This window comes from Nerophis lumbriciformis, linkage group LG11 (genome assembly GCF_033978685.3).
Source record: "Nerophis lumbriciformis linkage group LG11, RoL_Nlum_v2.1, whole genome shotgun sequence".
Lineage (NCBI taxonomy): Eukaryota > Metazoa > Chordata > Actinopteri > Syngnathiformes > Syngnathidae > Nerophis > Nerophis lumbriciformis.
Genome location: NC_084558.2, coordinates 45,879,881 through 45,895,827, shown reverse-complemented (window position 1 = coordinate 45,895,827; position 15,947 = coordinate 45,879,881). Strand labels below are relative to the sequence as shown.

At 40.1% G+C, this 15,947-nt stretch overlaps 1 protein-coding gene across 1 annotated transcript in view; it reads right to left on the bottom strand.

Annotated features, from left to right (window-relative positions):
- lamc3 (laminin, gamma 3) overlaps positions 1–15,947 on the bottom strand; it is a 318,369-nt gene that overhangs the window by 131,466 nt on the left and 170,956 nt on the right. The window contains exons 8-9 of the mRNA XM_061966493.1: positions 14,428–14,564; positions 9,045–9,164 (exon numbers count right to left, since the gene is read on the bottom strand). Coding sequence (XP_061822477.1) covers positions 9,045–9,164; positions 14,428–14,564 — 257 coding nt within the window. The remainder of the gene's footprint in view (positions 1–9,044; positions 9,165–14,427; positions 14,565–15,947) is intronic.

The following is a 15,947-nucleotide window of genomic DNA, read 5'->3' as shown; positions in this document are numbered from 1 at the left end:
AGGTTGGTACTAGGTGGGGATTGAACCTGGGACCCTCGGGTCGCGCACGGCCACTCTTCCACTGCGCCACGCCGTCCCTAATCTACATGTAATAAGATTTGTAACAAGGCAAACCGTTTGTAAATTGGTCGAAAATCGAGCAAGTTATGGTAATTTAATTGGTACATGTACTAATTAAATTACCATAACTTGCTTTGACATCAATGTAATGATTGAGGCTAGCTGTCCGAGGTAAGATGGCTACAACGTTGCTACGCTGGAGAATGATTGGTCATATGAAAAATGCTCAGAGCCAATCAGAAAGGAGGGGCTGTCTAAGCATACCTGCCCCCAAAGTGCCAAAAAAAAATGACAGCGCGAGGAGAGATGCCAGGAGTACACAGAGAGCGCACAGACCGAGACGGCGCGCGCGCAGAAAGGCACCGCGCGCGCGCAAAAAGACACCACGCGCGCGCAAAAAGACACCACGCGCGTGCAAAAGGGTGTTGCGCGCGCACAAAGTGGAGAATCAGCGTGCGATAACAGTTTTTATGCGCTTGGATTTTTGGCACTAATGTGACGCCATATCTTTCCTCTCAGATTCAGACAGGACTGAGCAGGTGATCAGAGGACCACTGTCTATTAAGGAGAACTTTTCATTCCCCAAACGGCATGATGGCCGAAGTTTTCATTATCATTATACCTACAGACAGCTAGTCAATGGGGAAAAAGTCAAGCGTAGCTGGCTGACTTATTCAAGAAGTAAAGATGCAGTCTATTGCTTTTGCTGCAAGTTATTTTCCAAAAAGTCCTTAAAACTGGCAGCCGAGGGACAGCGGGATTGGGTCAACATAGGTGCACTGCTGAAACAGCATGAAAACAGTGAAGATCATTGTAGCAACATGGTGAAATGGAAGGATTTTGCCTTGCGTCTTTCAAAGGGGAAAACTATTGATGAATTTAACTTCAGTAGACTGCGCTCTCTTTGTACAAAGTAAACATTAAATATGAACAATTAACTAAAAATGTAAACTAGTAATTAAAGACTAATATGTACAAGACTGATGAGACAAGATGACACTTTTACTGTAAATACAAAGCTTTATCACTTGGGACTGTTCAACCCCAGGCCACTCTTGTAGCTGAATGTTTTCTACATTTTAAGATTAGGAACCATATGTGGCACTCTGGACATCATTCGTTCATTCATTGGTATTATTTATGTTCTTAACTGGGCCACCCCAATATCTTTATAAATGACATGTCATTTGTAAAGACATGCCAGGCTGACAATAGGATAATGTAAACAACACTGCCAGAGCCGCAATGAGTTTATAGTAGGTGTGTGAATGATCAACAATCAATATTATTGGCAGAAATAGAGGGCCCCAAAATCAAATTTTGCTTAGGGCCCCATGGAGGCTTGGGCCGGCACTGATTTATATATATATATATATATATATATATATATGTATACATATATATATGTATACATATATATATATATATATATATATATATATATATATATATATATATATATATATATATATATATATATATATATATATATATATAAAAATACAAACTGGTGGTGTGTTTTTACGTGAAATTTAATTAAGTAATATATTATACGAATGAGGCAAACGGGAGAGCGTTTTTTTTTTGCCTTGCAATGGATTTAAATGGGTGTCATTTTGATCTTTTTAACAAAAAAACATTTGCAGCCAAATATGTATTGGTAAACAAAAAAATATTTGTTACCCCCCCCAAAAAAACAATTTTCAACCAAAAATACATCTGCCACCAAAAAAGGATGTGTAACCAAAATAAGATTTGCAACCTCGCCCCCTCCAAATAAACTATTTGTAGCCAAAATAAGATTTGCAATTGAAAAAAGTAGATTTGCATCCAAAAAAACAAAACAACCATTTGTAAACAAAAAATTGATTTGCAACCCAAGACAAACAAATTGGAACCCCCCAAAAAAACTATTTTGTAACCAGAAAACAAGATTTTCACACATTTTTGCAAAATATTTTTGCAAAACATACATATTTAAAGTTCAAGTTCAAGTTAAAGTACCAATGATTGTCACACACACACTAGGTCAAGCGAAATTATTCTCTGCATTTTACCCATCACTCTTGATCACCCCCTGGGAGGTGAGGGGAGCAGTGAGCAGCAGCGGTGGCCGCGCCTGGGAATCATTTTTGGTGATTTAACCCCCAATTCCAATCCTTGATGCTGAGTGCCAAGCAGGGAGGTAAATGGGTCCCATTTTTATAGTCTGTGGTATGACTCGGCCGGGGTTTGAACTCACAACCTACCGATCACTCTAACCACTAGGCCACTGCTCTCCACAGCTGGCGAGCCAAAGTGTGGCGCAATGCGAGAGATGCTAATTTGAAACGAAGAACATCCGTGCGGGGCAAAGGAGAAGCCGAGTTTGATCAGATGGAGGCCACGGCGTGACGAGTGGGAGAGACAGCTCGGGTGTTGCTGCTTCACATTGTCACCAAGGATTCTGACACCCCAAATGAGATCTCTCCTTCCACGCTATTTGTGGAGTCCACTTGTCAGACATGGGGCGAGGACAGGCGTGACATCCTCCCCGGTGTCCACCCGGCACTTTTTAAAAAGCATTGATCGACTCGCTTTCACGCCAAAATCTGCATCCCGAAGTTGTCACTCGGTGTTATCGGCAGCCTGCAATGCGTGGGGGGGAGGGTGGGGTGTCACACTTCCACAGATGTCTTAGCTTTAAAGGCGTTTACAGGAAATGGGATCATTAGCGTGGACGGCGAAGGAGGGAACAACATGAATGGCGCCGATAAGCAGACCGCCGCAAAGCTTGTTGGCGGCTTGGCGGGTCGCTAAGAGGCTGCGTGTGAACCGCTCTTTGAAAAAAAGAAAAGTTGAGCGTCTAAGAACATTTGGAAGGCCGTCGTATCTCTAAGCCGCTCCTCGCCGAGGCGTGCCTGCGATCGCCCAAATTGGGCATAAACGCCAAAGGAGGCGGCGGTAATGGGATTGCGGAGTGTTTTGCTTCTGGCGGCGGACGGCGGGGCGGCTGGAAGGTCTCGCGGGGTTGATGCTGAAAAAGCCCAAAGGAGGCAACCCGGCCAATTTTCACTTTGTTGCCTTTCCAACATGGTCAATTCCATCAGGCCGTGTGATAGAAATGGGCCCTAATCCTGTATGAGGGCCGGCTTATTCCCTTATCTTCTAATGGTTCTGATAAAGGATTGGGGTGGGGGCCTGGGGGGCAGTTTTGATGCTGGACTGGAAGACATAGTGGTGAAGTGAAGTCAATTATATTTATATAGCGCTTTTCTCTAGTGACTCAAAGCGCCTTACATAGTGAAACCCAATATCTAAGTTACATTTAAATCAGTGTGGGTGGCACTGGGAGCAGGTGGGAAAAAGTGTCTTGCCCAAGGACACAACGGCAGTGACCAGGATGGCGAAAGCGGGAATCGAACCTGGAACCCTCAAGTTGCTGGCACGGCCGCTCTACCAACCGAGCTATGCCGCCCCAAGTAGTAGCTGCCAGGCAACAAAGAGGAAATCGCTGCCCTCAGTGAAGAAGAAATAGACGCCACTTAATTGGAGGAAATAACCGCCACAAACGAAGACGAAACCGTCGCCACCACCAAAGGAGCTGCTACCAACGAAGGTGAAAAGGCCGCATACATTGAAGAAGAAATAGCCCACAGCAATGAAGAAAATAGCCGTCGACCAATGAAGAAGAAAAAGCCGCCACCGTTGAAGGAGAAAGAGCTGCCAGCAACAGAGAAGAAAATAGCCGCCACCAACGCAGACAAAATCAGCACTGCCAACAAAGGAGAAATAGTCGCCTACCAAATGAGAAGAAATAGCTGATCCCAGCGGAGACAAAATCAGAACTGCCAACAAAGAAGAAATAGCCGCCATAAAAGAAGAAGAAATAGCCACCTACCAAATGAGAAGAAATAGCTGCTACCAACGGAGACAAAATCAGCACTGCCAACAAAGAAGAAATAGCCGCCATAAAAGAAGAAGAAATAGCCGCCTACCAAATGAGAAGAAATAGCTGCTACCAACGAAGACAAAATCAGCACTGCCAACAAAGAAATAGCCGCCATAAAAGAAGAAGAAATAGCCGCCTACCAATTGAGAAGAAATAGCTGCTACCAACGAAGAACATATAGCCCCCACCAATGAACAAGTAATAGCCCCCACCACTGAAGAAGAAATAGCCCCCACCAATGAAGAACAAATGGCCGCCACCGTTGAAGGAGAAAGAGTTGCCAGCAACAGAGAAGAAAATAGCCGCCACCAACGGAGACAAAATCAGCACTGCAAACAAAGGAGAAATAGCCGCCATAAAAGAAGAAGAAATAGCCGCCTACCAAATGAGAAGAAATAGCTGCTACCAACAGAGACAAAAATAGCACTGCCAACAAAGAAGAAATAGCCGCTATAAAAGAAGAAGAAATAGCCGCCTACCAAATGAGAAGAAATAGCTTCTACCAACGAAGAACATATAACCCCCACCAATGAACAAGAAATAGCCCCCACCAAATGAAAAGACATAGCCCCCACCACTGAAGAAGAATTAGCCGCCAAAAACAGAGAACAAATAGCTGTTGCCAACAAAGAAGAAATAACCGCCATCAACAAAGAAGAAATAGCCCCCACCAATGAAGAAGAAATGGCCGCCAAATGAGAACCACCAAATAAGAAATAGCTGCTACCAAAGAAGGTGAAATATTCGCCTCCATTGAAGAAGAAATAGCTGCTATCAATGAAGAAGATATTACTGCTACCAATGAAGAAGAAATAGCCGCCACCAAATGAGGAAAAAATAGCTTCTACCAACTAAGAACATATAGCCCCTACCAATGAACAAGAAATAGCCCCCACCAAATGAGAAGAAATAGCCCCCAATAATGAACAAGAAATAGCCGCCACAAGCGGAGAAGAAAAAGCTGTTATCAACAAAGAAGAAATAACCGCCATCAACAAAGAATAAATAACCACCGTCAACAAAGAAGAAATGACTCCCACCACTGAAGAAGAAACAGCCGCCACCAAATGAGAAGAAATAGCTGCTACCGAAGGAGACAAAATCAGTACTGCCAACAAAGAACAAACAGACACCATAAATTAAGAAGAAATAGCCGCCACCAAATAAGAAGAAATAGCTGCTACCAACGAAGAACATATAGCCCCCACCAATGAACAAGAAATAGCCCCCACCAAATGAGAAGACATGGCCCCCACCACTGAAAAACAAATAACCGCCACAAACAGAGAATACATAACTGCCATCAACAAAGAAGAAATAACCACCATCAACAAAGAAGAAATAACCACCATCAACAAAGAAGAAATAACCACCATCAACAAAGAAGAAATAATCGCCATCAACAAAGAAGAAACAGCCCCCACCAATGAAGAAGAAATGGCCGCCAAATGAGAACCACCAAATAAGAAATAGCTGCTACCAAAGAAGGTGAAATATTCGCCACCATTGAAGAAGAAATAGCTGCTATCAATGAAGAAGAAATATCTGCTACCAATGAAAGGTAAAAAAGCAGCCACCACTGAAGAAGAAACAGCCGCCACCAAATGAGAAGTAATAGATGGTACCAACGAAGAAGAAATAGCCGCCACCAAATGAGAAAAAATAGCTGCTACCAACGAAGAACATATAGCCCATATATAAATAAAGGTAAGTATATCAATAAATGTATATAAATAAAGGTAAGTATATCAAAAAATTTATAAAAATAAAGGTAAGTATATCAATATATGTATATAAATAAAGGTAAGTATATCAATAAATGTATATAAATAAAGGTAAATATATCAATATATGTATATAAATAAAGGTAAGTATATCAATAAATGTATATACATAAAGGTAAGTATAAAATAAATGCATATAAATAAAGGTAAGTATATCAAATGCATATAAATAAAGGTAAATATATCAATAAATGTATATAAATAAAGGTAAGTATATCAATAAATGTATATAAATAAAGGTAAGTATATTAATATATGTATATAAATAAAGGTAAGTACCGTATTTTCCGCACTATTAGCCGCACCTAAAAACCACAAATTTACTCAAAAGCTGACAGTGCGGCTTTTAACCCGGTGCGCTTTATATATGGATTAATATTACGATTCGTTTTCATAAAGTTTCGATCTCGCAACTTCGGTAAACAGCCGCCATCTTTTTTCCCGGTAGAACAGGAAGCGCTTCTTCTTCTACGCAAGCAACCGCCAAGGTAAGCACCCGCCCCCATAGAACAGGAAGCGCTTCTTCTTCTACTGTAAGCAACCACCCGCCCGCGTAGAAGAAAAAAAGGGCGCGGATATACCGTACGTTTCATTTCCTTTGTGTGTTTACATCTGTAAAGACCACAAAATGGCTCCTACTAAGCGTCAGGGATCCGGTTCATGAAAAGACGCAATCTCTCCATCCGCACACGGATTACTATTTCACAGCAACTGATATTCCTGTGAACCGCACTGTGGATACAACGGGAGCACGTACGGTGAATATTCGCACCACAGGGAATGAGAAGTCATCCTTCACTGTGGTTCTAGCTTGCCATGCTAATGGACAGAAACTTCCACCCATGGTGATATTCAAAAGGAAGACCTTGCCAAAAGAGACCTTTCCAGCCGGCGTCATCATAAAAGCTAACTCGAAGGGATGGATGAAGAAAAGATGAGCGAGTGGTTAAGGTAAGTTTGAGTTTACGCGAAGAGGCCGGGTGGCTTTTTTCACGCAGCTCTGTCCATGTTGATATACGTATGTTTGTGATTGCACATTTGCGTACATTTTGGGAGTGAACAGAGTTGTTAGAACGCTGGTTTTTAATATATTATTAAAGTTTGACTGACCTATCTGACTGTTTTTTTGACATTCCTTTAGCGCAGTTAGATGCGGCTTACAACACCGGGCGGCTTATAGGTGGACAAAGTTTTGAAATATGCCGTTCATTGAAGGCGCGGCTTTTAACCCAGGGCGCCTTATGGTGCGGAAAATACGGTATATCAATATATGTATATAAATAAAGGCAAGTATATCAATATATGTATATAAATAAAGGTAAGTATATCAATAAATGTATGTAAATAAAGGTAAGTATATCAATATATGTATATAAATAAAGGTAAGTATATCAATACATTTATATAAATAAAAGTAAGTATATCAATAAATGTCTATACATAAAGGTAAGTATAAAATAAATGTATATAAAAAGGTAAGTATATCAAAAGTATATGAATAAAGGTAAGTATATCAATAAATGTATATAAATAACGGTAAGTATATCAATAAGTGTATATAAATAAAGGTAAGTATATCAATAAATGCATATAAATAAAGGTAAGTATATTAATACATGTATATAAATAAAGGTAAGTATATCAATAAATGTATATAAATAAATGTAAGTATATCAATAAATGTATATAAATAAAGGTAAGTATATCAATAAATGTATATAAATAAAGGTAAGTATATCAATAAATGTATATAAATAAAGGTAAGTATATCAATATATGTATATAAATAAAGGTAAGTATATCAATAAACGTATGTAAATAAAGGTAAGTATATCAATACATATTTATAAATAAAGGTAAGTATATCAATAAATGAATATACATAAAGGTAAGTATAAAATACATGTATATAAAAAGGTAAGTATATTAAAAGTATATAAATAAAGGTAAGTATATCAATAAATGTATATAAATAACTGTAAGTATATCAATAAGTGTATATAAATAAAGGTAAGTATATCAATAAATGTATATAAATAAAGGTAAGTATATCAATATATGTATATAAATAAAGGTAAGTATATCAATAAATGTATTTAAATAAAGGTAAGTATATCAATTAATGTATATGAATAAAGGTAAGTATATCAATAAATGTATAAAAATAAAGGTAAGTATATCAATAAATGTATATAAATAAAGGTAAGTATATCAATAAATGTATATAAATAAAGGTAAGTATATCAATACATGTATATAAATAAAGGTAAGTATATCAATAAGTATATGTAAATAAAGGTAAGTATATCAATAAATGCACATAAATAAAGGTAATTATATTAATATATGTATATAAATAAAGGTAAGTATATCAATAAATGTATATAAATAAAGGTAAGTATATCAATAAATGTATATAAATAAAGGTAAGTATATCAATAAATGTATATAAATAAAGGTATGTATATCAAAAAATGTATATAAATAAAGGTAAGTATATCAATATATGTATATAAATAAAGGTAAGTATATCAATAAATGTATGTGAATAAAGGTAAGTATATCAATACATGTATATAAATAAAGGTAAGTATATCAATAAATGAAGATACATAAAGGTAAGTATAAAATAAATGTATATAAAAAGGTAAGTATATAAAAAAAGTATATAAATAAAGGTAAGTATATCCATAAATGTATATAAATAACGGTAAGTATATCAATAAGTGTATACAAATAAAGGTAAGTATATCAATAAATGTATATAAATAAAGGTAAGTATATTAATATACGTATATAAATAAAGGTAAGTATATCAATAAATGTATATAAATAAAGGTAAGTACATCAATAAATGTATATAAATAAAGGTAAGTATATCAATAAATGTATATAAATAAAGGTAAGTATATCAATAAATGTATATAAATAAAGGTAAGTATATCAATACATGTATATAATTAAAGGTAAGTATATCAATAAATGTATATAAATAAAGGTAAGTATATCAATAAATGTAAATACATAAAGGTAAGTATATCAATAAATGTATATAAATAAAGGTAAGTATACCAATCAAATTTAAGTATATCAATAAATAAGAGAATATTCAATAGTCTCTTTATGATTTTAGTTTCAGCTAAAAAATGTTCTGTAAATATTTTCCTGGTGAGGTTAACACGTAAACACTTCATACAATTATTATTGACATTTATTTTCTTATTTACAAAAGGGACATTTCATCAAAGATAGGTTGTTGTCACACTCACCGGGGGCTCTGTAGATGCCCAGGTCGTCTTCAGAGAGAGGTAGTAAGTACACCTCACCCTCCTTCCACAGCAGGGGGGAATGGCGCCCGCTGGAGAACTGGCCCAGCCAGCCGTCCTGATCTGGACCAAAGTAGACAGCAGGTGATCATTACTCATTTTTATTTCAGCTCAAATGAAGAACAAAGTGGCACATTCTCAACGTTTACCAGAAGCCTTGCTTAGCCCGCTATACACCGGGCTAAGTTTACCAGTAGCGTAGCTTGGCATTAACCGATGATATACCAAGACAAATTTACCAGTAGACTAGCTTAGCATTAATCTGTTACACACTGGTATTAAGTTTACCATTAGCTTAGCCTAGCATTAGCCTGTTACACACTGGTATTACGTTTACCATTAGCTTAGCCTAGCATTAATCTGTTACACACTGGTATTAAGTTTACCATTAGCTTAGCCTAGCATTAGCCTGTTACACATTGGTATTAAGTTTACCATTAGCCTGTTACACACCAGTACTAAGTTTAGCATTAGCCTGTAACACACGGGTTCACAAGTATTGTAGGCTAGCATTAGCCTGTTACACTCTAGTACAACGTTTACCAGAGGCCTAGCCTAGTATTAGCTTGTTACACACTAGGTCTAAGTCGGTCTTAACCTAGCCTAGCATTAGCCTTTTACACATCAGTACTAGGTTTACCATTAGCCTAACATAACCTGTCACACACTGGGTCAACCTTAACTACTAGCCTAGCATTATCCTATAACACACAGGTTCACAAATATTGTAGACTAGCATTAGCCTGTTACACTCTAGTACAAAGTTTACCAGTGGCCTAGCCTAGCATTAGCTTGTTACACACTAATATGAGTTTACCAGTAGCGTAGCCTCGCCTTAGATTGTTACCCACCAGGTCTAAGTCGGTCCTAGCCTAGCCTAGCATTAGTCTTTTACACACCAGCATTAAGTTTAGCATTAGCCTGTAACACACGGGTTCACAAGTATTGTAGCCAAGCATTAGCCTGTTGCACTCTAGTACAAAGTTGACCAGAGGCCTAGCCTAGCATTAGCTTGTTATACACTAGGTCTAAGTCGGTTTTAGCCCTAGCCTACCAGTGGCCTAGCCTAGCATTAGCCTGTTACACACTAGTATTAAGTTTACCAGTAGCGTAGCCTAGCCTTAGCTTTGTTACACACCAGGTCTAAGTCCGTCCTAGCCTGGCCTAGCATTAGCCTTCTACAAACCAGTACTAAGTTTACCATTACCCTAGCATTAGCCTGTAACACACGGGTTCACAAGTATTGTAGCATAGCATTAGCCTGTTGCAATCTAGTACAAAGTTTACCAGAGGTCTAGCCTAGCATTAGCTCGTTATACACTAGGTCTAAGTCGGTCTTAACCTAGCCTAGCATTAGCCTTTTACACACCAGTACTAGGTTTACCATTAGCCTAGCGTAGCCTGTCACACACAGGGTCAACCTTTACTACTAGCCTAGCATTAGCCTGTAACACACAGGTTCACAACTATTGTAACCTAGCATTACCCTGATACACTTTAGTACAAAGTTTACCAGTGGCCTAGCCTAGCATTAGCCTGTTACACACTAATATTAAGTTTACCAGTAGCGTAGCCTAGCCTTAGTTGTTACACACCAGGTCTAAGTCGGTCCTAGCCTAGCCTAGCATTAGCCTTTTACACACCAGCACTAAGTTTAGCATTAGCCTGTAACACACGGGTTCACAAGTATTGTAGGCTAGCATTAGCCTGTTACACTCTAGTACAACGTTTACCAGAGGCCTAGCCTAGTATTAGCTTGTTACACACTAGGTCTAAGTCGGTCTTAACCTAGCCTAGCATTAGCCTTTTACACATCAGCACTAGGTTTACCATTAGCCTAGCGTAGCCTGTCACACACTGAGTCAACCTTTACTACTAGCCTAGCATTATCCTATAACACACAGGTTCACAAATATTGGAGTCCAGCATTAGCCTGTTACACTCTAGTACAAAGTTTACCAGTGGCCTAGCCTAGCATTAGCTTGTTACACACTAATATGAGTTTACCAGTAGCGTAGCCTAGCCTTAGATTGTTACACACCAGGTCTAAGTCGGTCCTAACCTAGCCTAGCATTAGCCTTTTACACACCAGCATTAAGTTTAGCATTAGCCTGTAACACACGGGTTCACAAGTATTGTAGCCAAGCATTAGCCTGTTACACTCTAGTACAAAGTTGACCAGAGGCCTAGCCTAGCATTAGCTTGTTATACACTAGGTCTAAGTCGGTTTTAGCCCTAGCCTACCAGTGGCCTAGCCTAGCATTAGCCTGTTACACACTAGTATTAAGTTTACCAGTAGCGTAGCCTAGCCTTAGCTTTGTTACACACCAAGTCTAAGTCCGTCCTAGCCTGGCCTAGCATTAGTCTTCTACAAACCAGTACTACATTTACCATTAGCCTAGCATTAGCCTGTAACACACGGGTTCACAAGTATTGTAGCCTAGCATTAGCCTGTTGCAATCTAGTACAAAGTTTACCAGAGGTCTAGCCTAGCATTAGCTCGTTATACACTAGGTCTAAGTCGGTCTTAACCTAGTCTAGCATTAGCCTTTTACTCACCAGTACTAGGTTTACCATTATTCTAGCGTATTCTGTCACACACAGGGTCAACCTCTACTACTAGCCTAGTATTAGCCTGTAACACACAGGTTCACAACTATTGTAACCTAGCATTAGCCTGTTACACTCTAGTACAAAGTTCACCAGAGGCCTAGCCTAGCATTAGCCTGTTACACACTAGTATTTAGTTTACCAGTAGCGTAGCCTAGCCTTAACTTGTTACACACTCGGGCTAAGTCGGTCCTAGCCTAGCCTAGCATTAGCCTTCTACAAACCAGTACTAAGTTTACCATTAGCCTAGCATTAGCCTGTAACACACTGGTTCACAAGTAGCGTAGACTAGCATTAGCCTGTTACACTCTAGTACAAAGTTGACAAGTATTCTAGCCTAGCATCTAGTACAAAGTTTACTAGTGGCCTAGCCTAGCATTAGCATATTGCACTCTCGTATTAAGTTTACAAGTAGCGTAGCCTAAACTAACATTAGCCCGTTATTGATTGATTGATTGAGACTTGTATTAGTAGCACAGTACAGTACATATTCCGTACAATTGACCATTAAATGTTAACACCCCAATAAATTGTTTAACTTGTTTAAGTCGGGGTCCACGTTAATCAATTCATGGTATAAGCCATACTTGCCAACCCTCCCGAATTTTCCGGGAGACTCCCGAAATTCAGCGCCTCTCCCGAAAACCTCCCGGGATAAATATTCTCACGAAAATCTCCCGATTTTCAGCCGGAGCTGGAAGCCACGCCCCCTCCAGCTCCATGCAGACCTGAGTGAGGACAGCCTTTTTTCATGAGGGAGGACAACAGGGTGACAAGAACTAAATCATCCAGACTAGAGATAAATTGTATTATTATGTTTATCTTACTTAAAAATAAATATATTTATTAATTTAAAAAAAATATATAAATAAATACATTTTCACTATATTTTGCTAAAAACATCACAATTAATTGTATTTTTCTTTGTAATTTTTCCTGACTCCTTATTACATCCAGCCATAGAATTATAAATTAAAATAAACATATTTGAAATAATTTATTTTAAATTATCATAATAATTAATTTAAAATGACCATATTTAATTATTAAAATAATTGCTTGTTTATCAACAACTTTAGCATTTTATTCATTACATTTTGAAGCTCTCAGAAGTCAAGTTATGTTATATTCCTTAAGATTTATTTATGCAAGTTTGAAGTATCAATTTTCCAAACACAGTTTTGTTTGCATATTTTCAGGATGTAGATATCTATCTATCTATCTATCTATCTATATATCTATATATATATATATATATATATATATATATATATATATATATATATATATATGTACATATATATATATATATATATATATATATATATATATATATATATATATATATATATATATATATATATATATATATATATATTAGAGATGCGCGGTTTGCGGGCACAACCGCGGAGTCCGTGGATTATCCGCGAATCGGGCGGATGAAATTTTAAAAAATTAGATTTTATCAGCGGGTCGGGTCGGGTCGGGTCGGGCGATTGAAATTTAAAAAAATTAGATTTTAAATAGATTCAGGCGGGTGGCAGTTAAACCAATTCGGAAATATATATACATAGTTAAATGTTGTTACCCACATACGAAAAACGAGCAGGCACCTGCAGCATATGCCACAACAGAAGGAAAAAAAAAAAAAGAGATGGACACTTTTACGGAGCGTAGAAGGCCCCCGACGCTTCGCCGGGGTCCGGGACCGAGGCCCCTTCCCCCGAGAGGGCCCCACCGGGAGCCGTAGCTGAGGCGATCCGCGAGAAGGGCCCGACGCACGTCCAGGGTCACCACCGCGCCCACCGCACCGACACCCCGCCTCGTCCGCCTTCGCCGCGGCCGGCGTCACGCGCAGCATTTAAGCAGCTTACCTGCCCGCCACCCCCGTGGCCGGGGGCTCGTAACAGGGGTCACTCCGCGCGCTCCGCCCGCGCAGCTTACCTGCCCGCCACCCCTGTTGCCGGGGGCGCGTAACAGGTGTCACTCCGCGCGCAGTGCGCTCACGAAAGGGGTGGGGCTCACCCTGGTTGATATAGACAGCAGCTAGGACGGTGGCCATGGAAGTTGGAACCCGCTAAGGAGTGTGTAACAACCCACCTGCCGAATCAACTAGCCCTGAAAATGGATGGCGCTGGAGCGTCGGGCCCATATACCCGGCCGTCGCCGGCAGCGAGACGCGCTTGGAGGTGCGCTCAGCGCGGCTCCCATATGATTGCGCACTGGTGTGCGTCTGGGTCGTGACAGCGTGGCACGCGAATGCTGCATTGGATCAGTCTCTTTTCTTTAACAGGCAAAAGCTTTATAACCTCACTAATGCCTTGCATCGTCTATATTAGATATATAACAACGGGCGGGTGCGGGCGGATGCGGTTCTGATCAAATGTTAGATCGGGTGGATTGCGGATGGTTGACGACTTTCTGATGCGGTTGCGGATGAAATAATTGCCTATCCGCGCATCTCTAATATATATGTATGAAATACTTGACTTGGTGAATTCTAGCTGTCAATATACTCCTCCCCTCTTAACCACGCCCCGCCCCACCCCCGACCACGCCCCCACCCCCCGAAATCGGAGGTCTCAAGGTTGGCAAGTATGGTATAGGCTATGTTGCTATGTTTCACTGGAGCCTGCAGACCTAAAAAATAAAAAAAAATAAAAAAAACACAAACATGAAACTTCATTAAAAAAATGTGTCCGGCCAGAAGGTTTACCTTCCGTGAAATCTGAAGTGATGTTGACAGCGACAAAGCGATCGGACGAGGAGCACGCCAGCGAGTGGCCCCAGCAGAAACACGGCTGGCAGCCTTCCGGCTTGATTTCTTGCAGGTTGAAAAAGCCTGGCTTGCATCTGCACACACACACACACACACACACACACACACACACACACACACACACACACACACACACACACACACACACACACACACACACACACACACACACACACACACACACACACACACACACACACACACACACACACACCCAACTTAGTGGAAGACGTCGTACAAATTGTGCTTTTCCCGCCTTTGACGCTCCCAGCTAAAGAAATTTACGTGTCAACAGCAAGTGTTAAGAATATTTTCACATCCGAAGGTTTAAAGCTGCCGTGGCTATACAATAAACTCATTTTCAACCTCAGCACGTATTTTTACACTCGTATGACAGCTTGGGATGGTATGAATCTTTGAGATGAGTAAAATTAACGACTCCAGCTTGGTTTTATCCATCGACTTTTGTCAGTAATTAGTCTTTTTTAGGCTCTGCAGACGGTCATAGGTCGGTTAATGTCAGCGGTTCACTTGGCTCCAAGGACCATTCCCATCAATTGGCTCCCTTGGGATCGTTTCTCCCGCTGGTTTCAGTCACACTTACTTTACTTGGCTCCAGGTCGGTACTGTTGTGTAGTGTATTCGCCACTCCGTTTGAGTGTGCCTTGTGTTTGTTCCCCACTCCGTTTCAGTGCGACCTTTGTTTGTTCCCCACTCCATTTGAGTGTGCCTTGTGTTTGTTTCCCACTCCGTCTGAGTGAGCCTTGTGTTTATTCCCCACTCCGTCTGAGTGCGCCTTGTATTTGTTCCCCACTCCGGATGAGTGCGCCTTATGTTTGTTCCCCACTCCGTTTGAGTGCGCCTTGTGTTTGTTCCTCAATTTGTTTGAGTGCATCCTTTGTTTGTTCCCCATGCCATCTGAGTGAGCCTTGTGTTTGTTCCCCACTCCGTTTAAGTGCGCTTTGTGTTTGTTCCCCACTCCGCATGAGTGCATCCTTTGTTTGTTCCCCACTCCGTTTGAGTGTGCCTTGTGTTTGTTCCCTATTTATTTTGAGTGCACCTTGTGTTTGTTCCCCATTCCATTTAGTACGCTTTGTGATTGTTCCCCACTCTGTATGAGTGCGCCTTGTGTTTGTTCCCCATTCCGTATGAGTGTGCCTTGTGTTTGTTCCCCATTCCGTATGAGTGCGCCTTGTGTTTGTTCCCCACTCTGTCTGAGTGCGCCTTGTGTTTATTCCCCACTCCGTCTGAGTGCGCCTTGTATTTGTTCCCCACTTTGTATGAGTGTGCCTTATGTTTGTTCCCCACTCCGTTAGAGTGCATCCTTCGCTTGTTCCGCACTCCGTTTAAGTGCACCTTGTGTTTGTTCCCCACTCCGCATGAGTGCATCATTTGTTTGTTCCCCACTCCGTTTGAGTGTGCCTTGTGTTTGTTCCACTCTCCGTTTGAGTGTGTCC